This window comes from Fonsecaea monophora, assembly GCF_001642475.1.
Source record: "Fonsecaea monophora strain CBS 269.37 chromosome Unknown Scaff84, whole genome shotgun sequence".
NCBI classification, from domain to species: domain Eukaryota; kingdom Fungi; phylum Ascomycota; class Eurotiomycetes; order Chaetothyriales; family Herpotrichiellaceae; genus Fonsecaea; species Fonsecaea monophora.
Window position 1 is genome coordinate 135,214 of NW_019174015.1, and position 7,771 is coordinate 142,984.

The 7,771-nt window shown below is 53.2% G+C and overlaps 3 protein-coding genes across 3 annotated transcripts; 2 read left to right on the plus strand and 1 right to left on the minus strand.

Annotated features, from left to right (window-relative positions):
• Nucleotides 1-294: 294 nt before the first annotated feature.
• Nucleotides 295-2,535, minus strand: AYO21_09061 (hypothetical protein; the record flags this gene model as incomplete). The annotated part of the gene is made up of 1 exon (XM_022658999.1): nt 295-2,535. One exon carries the CDS (start codon nt 2,533-2,535, stop codon nt 295-297), a length of 2,241 nt encoding a protein of 746 aa, XP_022508740.1.
• A 1,170-nt stretch (nt 2,536-3,705) lies between these two features.
• On the plus strand, nt 3,706-5,603 carry AYO21_09062 (hypothetical protein; the record flags this gene model as incomplete). The annotated part of the gene is made up of 4 exons (XM_022659000.1): nt 3,706-3,773; nt 3,836-4,155; nt 4,204-5,111; nt 5,163-5,603. 4 exons carry the CDS (start codon nt 3,706-3,708, stop codon nt 5,601-5,603), a joined length of 1,737 nt encoding a protein of 578 aa, XP_022508741.1.
• A 431-nt stretch (nt 5,604-6,034) lies between these two features.
• Nucleotides 6,035-7,474, plus strand: AYO21_09063 (hypothetical protein; the record flags this gene model as incomplete). The annotated part of the gene is made up of 3 exons (XM_022659001.1): nt 6,035-6,328; nt 6,382-7,011; nt 7,073-7,474. The coding sequence occupies 3 exons, from the start codon at nt 6,035-6,037 to the stop codon at nt 7,472-7,474; spliced, it is 1,326 nt and encodes a 441-aa protein (XP_022508742.1).
• Between the last annotated feature and the right edge of the window lie 297 nt (nt 7,475-7,771).

The following is a 7,771-nucleotide window of genomic DNA, read 5'->3' on the forward strand; positions in this document are numbered from 1 at the left end:
GCGTGATATACTCAATACCGGTGATGATTTACGGTCCCGTGATTGACTTCCAAACAGCATGTATGAATGCGAGATTCGATTTTGTTAAATTTTGTAGATTGATATTAACACTAGCGACTGTATGGATTATCGTATAGCATTTGGTGCTGTGATACATCGACTTGACTTTTCTGGGATGGCTGATTGTGGACATTCCTCTCTGTCATTCTCTCATACACTTCGAGAGCCTGGCACGAGATAAAATGCTCACATCTGTGAACCGATAAACTAACTGACAACCCACCAGCAGAAATATCATCGCAGATCTTCATTCCTCCTGACGGCCAAGAACGTCAAGCTCCAGAGTTGGCGGATATCGCTCTCGGTGCCGGCCCCAACCCCGGGTGGCGGCGGCAGGACGCCCAACGGCGTGGTGACAAAGTCACCCGTGCGGTTGTTGAAGGTCCAGCTCCACACCTCGCCCTGCAGCTGCGCGGCGTTGGCGTCGATGCTGTCCCACAGGGCGTTGTACGCGCGCACGACGTTGTTGTACACCGAGGATATACCGCACCAGGCTGGGCGGCTGGCGGCAGAGGAAGAGGCCGTCGAGTTAGTGGCGTTGCACCGCGCAAGCTGTCTCTCCAGGCCCTTGGCCATCATGGAGAGCTGGAAAGACCAGACCACGCAGCCGTGGTATGCCGCGTTGGTGAAGTTGGCGATCAACACGTCCGACCCCGACAGCGCCGGGTTCGCCACAATCATGCTTTGGGGTGTCATTAGGCCTGCCGGGAACGGTCGCAGCAGGCTGTTGGCCGTGGCGTTGATGAACCGCGTCTCTTGTGCTTCGGCTTCTGGCGTGGAAGACGAGGCATTGACGAAGAATACGCGGAAGCTGCTGTCGCTGTGCTGGACGTTGACCGACGACAGATTGTTGTAGCCGTCCAGGGCAATCGAATAGGTCGTCACGTTGCCTGATGAAGGTAGCGACGAAGCGTTGGTCGGTCCGTTGTAGAATGTGGCCGTGTCCACGAAATCTTCGAGGCGGGACCGCGCAGTCGAAGCTGTGATGTTTGTTTCAAAGAACTGTAGCGTATTCTCTTCCCAAATCTGAGCTCGGGAGTCGGCAAGTGTGCGCCAGGAAGTAGTATTGACGTTCGAGTTATTCGGAAAGACGCCCGGTGTACGTGCTAGTTGACCAATGGCTCGTAAAGCGGCAGGGACCAGGGCGGTATTGACATCGAAGGGAATCCGACCCCCTCCGAGTCCATAGGTAGAATCCCGCCATTGTCCCACGATCTGGTCCGACTTCAGGTGGATAAGATTGGCTGACGTCTGGTTCTGCGCGAATGCGGCAGTGATGTTTATGATCTTCTCCGCATTGATGAGCACCAAATCCTGGTAGGTCAGGTTGCGATTTTGGATATCGACCGTGCCGGCCCTGCGGCTCAGAAAAGGACTGATGCGGGACGGGCTGCTGTTGAAGTATTGTGCCATGAGAACCGGGAGATAATAGTCTGTGTCGATCATCGGATATGTGAAACCGGGTGCAGTGCTGGTGACGTTGTCCTGCAAGTTTAGATAGGTTGCATAGTCACCAATGGTCTCCTCGTGACAGACGGATCCGTCAGTCCGGTTGAGTCGCTCGAGGACTGCCCCAATTACGGCTTCTGTCGCGGAACCGTTACCTTGACTCAACACCGGCTCCAGAAGCAACGTGGAGATCATGCTGTCGCGACCAAAGTAGGTGAGGAATCTCCATGCTCCTGCAAGCAATTTTTCCGTGTACGAGAGAAATGAAAGCGAAGTGGTTTGATCTGGCTGTTCAGTGATCAGGTTCTGCGAGGCGGTATTCAGGACTCGGCTCGGAGGGAGCTGCGTCAGTTGCGGGTAGTTGAAGCTCGCAGAGAACCAATAAAACCCTGCGCCGAAGCTGATGGTCTTATTCCGCTGGTTAATTGTGATGTTGGAACTCGGGTTTTCGTACGCGACCATGGTGAAGGTAGTAGTGGTAACATTGTCTAGCCACAGTCGCGAGAGGGTAGCTCCGGTGCCATTCGATCTAGTGATGTTGATCGCATCCTGAATGATCGGACGGAGCAGACTCGGGCCTTCTGTGAAGTCTCGGATGGTTCTAATACTGCCCAATATTGGGATGGTCAATGTGGCCGAGGTGTTGAACGAGATGATTCCCTGTACACCAACAAATGGGTTTGCCGAGCCTTGAGTCGTTCTGTAGACGGGACCCAACGGAGATCCTACAGTAGAATTGACAAGTTCTATGGCCAGCGACCCATTTGGGCCATTCTGAGGTTGGAAAAAGGTGCAAATACCACTGTTGCCCGCCGGCCAGGCGATGATCAGTCGAGGACCGATGATACTCAGATTTGAGTCGGGAAGTGGGCTGGTGACGACGGCTTGCGAATCACTGTTGCAGTCCGAGTAGAAGTAGTTGTCATAAGGGGGGTCAGTCAAGTGCTGCGTCACAGCTGGACATGAATTTTGAGCCCAGCAAGACTGTAGCCAGAATGCAAGAACAAGAATAGAAAATGCGAGCATGGTGAGTAGTGTCTGCGGTGTATTTACCTTGGCCCACAAGAAGCGGATACTGCTCATCTACAAGAAAGACTGAGACCCTGGGAAAATAAATGCATGACAGGCTTTTATAGAGACCCATTCATCAGCCATGCGCTGGAAGACCACAAAGCAGAGCTGCCGAAGGCTACCGGCGAACGATCGACAATGACATCAATGGGGAAAGCTTGCCAGAGGCAGAATGCGGAGATGCTGATCTTGCCACGCAAAAGGCATGGCCAAGCGAAAGAATCAGGGAAACAGCCGAGCCCTTGACGCGTTTTTGGTCTTGGTTGAGACGGGGAGAGAAGAATGAGAACCTTCTTTGGAGTGCGTGCGTGGCAAGCTGCGAATAATGACCACGAGGCCATGAATGAAGAGAATTGTGAAGCGAAGATCCGGATGAGAGAAAGGGAGGTGGTGGGTTGGCGGCCAATCAGAACAAACGTGCTACTGTGGTTCATTTGCTCCGCCGCTACGGTAGCGCACACAATCAATAATGCAGTCCGCATCACAGTACGCAGATAGACACCACCACACAAATACAATCCAATGACACTGAGCATGATGGCCGCTAACATCGACACGGGAACTGCTGTCACTACTCACCAAGTGATCGAAACCTTGACCCACGCCTGGTGATGGACGTGGCCCAGACAAAGACACCTCTTAAACGCACGCGTCAGGCTTGTGAACCATGCCGGTAAGCTCATTGGACCTGGTTACTGGATACCGAGGTCATTTCGCTCACCCATATTCAAAGCCGCAAGAAGTCGCGATGTACAGGCGAGAGGCCGGTCTGCGCTCATTGCTCGCGACTGGGACAGCATTGTACCTATGTTGCGCCGCCTGATCGACGCACGTCTACCCAACAAAGCCTAGACCTGAGCAATACCCCATCTGCACGACATGCTAATCCCCTTCCGCCTCAAGGTGGCCAGGACATGGTGAACCGGTGCTCCGGCGTCCATTGAGGTTGATGGGCTGACGTGTGGGCCATAGGCTGAGAGGTTTGGGGTCCTCGAAGCACGGATCGCTGAAATGTGGAAGCTCTTACCGTACGTTCCGAAATTCGAGGGTAAGACGATGCATGGGGCACTGACTGTGATGAGGAGGCACCAGCCCAGTGCGGTAATACAGCCTGTTCCGCCGACAATGCATCAGACTGCTTCACCGCATGCTGATCCCGACACCCGGGTCTCGGAGTTGCCCCCAAGCGACAGGTATGACATTTTGACCCAATCGCGCTCTGCTTTGGCTTATGCTCAGCCTACAACACAACTAGACTTCCACCCTGGAGTGTTGTGGGTGATTTCGTCCAGCTATACCTCCAACATTGCAACTGCCAGCCACTCCCGCTGTTCTCCCCTGAGGTCCTGATGGCGACTTTCAGCTCGCGAGATCCCGAGCTATTGCTGTCTATCCTAGCCCTCGTGTCGCGCTTTGAGATGGGAAACCCCGTTGTCAGCGATGCGGATCTAGTACGCATGTTCGAACGTTGGGCAAGTCAGGCAAGAGAGCTAATAATGCGCCGGGTCACTTATGGGCCCGTTGAACTGTCCACGATCCAAGCATTGTGCCTTCTGAGCCTTGGAGAATTCAATCGTAAGTCAGCTCAGACTTGACTCTCGCAGCAATTTCTGATCGCCGCAGACGGAAATACTCCCCGGGCAAGCACTTATATTGCACTGGCCACGGACCTTGTTTCATCCTCAGGACTGTCTTCGGATCACGGGAGACCCGACTATGACCGTGTTGACGACGAGCGACGCCGATGCTTCTGGAGCGTGGTGCTGTTAAGAAATCTCTATGGAGTTTCTACTGGCACTTTCTCAGCTGTGCGGGATGAAAGGACCCCGAGGTTTCCCCAAAGACCCGATCCTCCAGCAGGTACCAGCTCTCAGATGACCGATGCGGCCCTGGAGCAGCGGAGTTCATCTAATGAACCCTCGGACCTTGGCATCTTCGCGTATGTTGTGCAAATAAGTCAAATCTGGCAGAGAGCTGCCAGGTTTGCAAATAGGCGTGGATCCACGAGTACTCTCCCTGCCTGGTCACCGCAGTCCGAGTATTCACAGATTACTGCGGACCTCATGGAGCTCGAGACGCGGTTGCCATACAAGTATCGCTTTCGGCCATCACGGTTTCAAAATCAGAATTACGATCAACTGGAGAAGCATCGTGATTTTTGGGCCCCCTGGATCATGCTACAGTTACTTTACCACACCATCCTCTGTCTACTCAACCATCCGCTACTGTTGTTTCTCCGCCTGCGAAACTTCAGGCTCACCATGGTTCCGGAGGTCTTCCTTCAACACACGGCCGACCTCAATGAGACTCACACAGAATGGATCTTACACCTATTGGACTTGTGTATGAATCATAGCTTCCATCTGCATGACCCGTTCTTGGCCCACTGCGTAGCTATTGCTGCCACTATATACCTACAGCAGAGTTTCTCCGATGACACTGAGGTCAAGGCAGCGAAGGAACGCGGCTTCAGGAAATGTGTGTCATTCATTCGAGGTTTGGGCACATGTTGGCCTTATATTGGCCAGCTTGTGAGTATTGACCAGCCTTCCGTTCTCTCCCCAACTCTCTGACTTGAACAGGTCGGTAAGATAGAAGCGTTTGAAAAGGTGGTGTCGGACTCTTTCCATGATTCTGCATCTCAGAGGTCACCAGATACTCGCATCTTCATCGACCTCAGCTTGTTCTGGGAGATTATCGAGTCATCGTTTGTGGGAGAACTGCCCAAAGACGCAGATGTCTACTTTGGTGCCTCTCTCACATCCCATCGTCAATCGTCTTCCTCTGGAGAAGTGCTTCGCAGTCATCTTCTACCTAAACCTACTCGCCTCAATCACCACAGTACGACATCAGCCGGGTTGGCAACTGCTCTGCCTCCTCGCGACACCATTCGAGACTCGGAGGGTCGTAACGTGGACTTTATGAATGAGGGAGTGTCGATTTTGGCGCAAAGCTATTTTGCACAAGGACAAGATTTGGCTGGAAGTCTCGACGACTGGTGGCTTTCAGGGCACCAGAGCTAAACGGCAAACCGCATGCCTGTGATTGCATTGTATTATTGGCTGCCCATCGGACACTCTGCAATTAGAGGAAAATCAACCATCAGGAAACCTACTCGCCCCCAGCATCTGACAATCCAACGTCCATAACCTGCCCTACCTGCTTCACTGACGGAAACTGCCCAGGGCATTGCTGTAACATCTGGGGCTTGTGGAGAAGCCCTCCACCAATCAAGATTTATATGACCAGGATCCTTGCTGGACGACAGGAATCCTTATCACCGCTTCCGTCTCCGCCTCCGAGAGCCGCTACTGCTTATAGCAGACTGAAGATGGGAGCTTCATCGGCCAGAACCACGTTTTCATCCTCAACGGAGCCGTCAGCCTTCTCTCGATCAACACATACCATCTCATCTGCGGATTAACTCTGTTTGATTCGATATTGCGCTTTCGAGATGCGAGAATCACCCACTGAGTTTGCACGAAGATACGGCATCTCGGCCAGATCCGGCTTTCTTCTTGATACCGCGCCTTTGGAACGGCTACCGGACCTCTACTACCAGCCTTGGGAGACTTTGGCAGAGAGCCTGCCTGAACTCATAATGAACAATATCATCAGGGCGAAGATCGACAGCCTGCCTATTCTGGATACAGGCCGACTGCACAGCGACGCAGAATGGCAGCGAGCATATGCGGTCCTGGGGTTTTTGACTCACGCATATATCTGGGGCGGAGAACGACCTGCAGAGGTTCGTCCTGAGATTATGGATAGTGCATGATACTTAGCTGACGTTCTCTACAGCGCCTCCCACCTCAACTCAGCTGCCCTTTTCTGGCCGTGTCTCAGCGCTTAGGACTGCCGCCAACCGCGATGTTCTCGACGCTTAGTCTTTTGAACTTTGGCTTGAAAACACCCGACAGTGATTGGGCCAACCCTGACAATCTCAAGTCGTTGCTCTCTTTCACCAACACAAAAGATGAAGAGTGGTTCTACATGGTATCCACGGCCATCGAAGCAAAGGGTGGGCCTCTTATCCTGACGATGCTGCAATGTATCCAGGCTGTGAATGACTGCGATGACAATACGATTTTAACTTGTCTACGAGCCTTTGCGAATGGGATTGGAGAAATTGAAAATACTCTCAAACGCATGTATGAACATTGCGATCCACAGGTATTCTACCACAACATTCGACCGTTCTGTGCGGGCTCCAAGGGAATGGCAGCGGCTGGACTGCCAAATGGTGTCTTTTACGACGAGGGCGACGGCCGCGGCCAGTGGAGGCAGTACAGTGGCGGGAGCAATGCTCAAAGCTCCTTGATCCAGCTCTTCGACATCTTCCTGGCCGTTGAGCACCATGAAACGGGAGATAACAATACTCGCCGACACAAGTCGCAGGATGAAGGAACCGGCCCGAATGGATACTTACAGGTCAGTTGTTGAGTTCCGTTCTGGTGGTGTACGTACGGGTGAACTGACTCCGGGACAACAGGAGATGAGGAACTACATGCAGCCAGCACACCGCGAGTTTCTCGGACAAGTTGAACGAATGAGCAATTTGCGGGGATACATCTCACAGGAGGGGACCCCGACGGTGCTCAAGACCGCATACAACGACGCCGTCGCGGCGTTGAGTCACCTGCGCAACAGCCACATCCAGCTCGTCGCCAGGTACATTGTCATGCCCTCGCGGAGCCCGCCAGCGGCATACATCGTGCAGCGCAAGGGTGCGAACCTGGCCACGGCGTGCTCGGCGCCGCGAAAAGCCGGAGCAGGAGCTGGGACTTGGTCCGACGACGCATCGGCGACGAGACAGTTACACGGCACGGGGGGAACAAGCGTCATGCCGTTTTTGAAGAGGACCCGCGACGAGACCCACGAGGCTGTGCTGTAGTATATGTCCATCCATGTCCATGTCTCATGAATGTGATACCTACATAGGTATTAGGTGCTAGCGCATTAGGTATGAGACATTAGATATTCTCAATGACGACGACCATGACGATGCCAAATACGAAGACGAAGACGAAGACGCCACTAATGCAAGCGGGATGGGTGGTTTATATCTACAGCTACAGTAGACCAGCACCGGCACCGGCACAGGGTCAGCAGACACACACACACACACACACACACACACACACACACACACACACACACACACACACACACCACACACGAACCCATGACG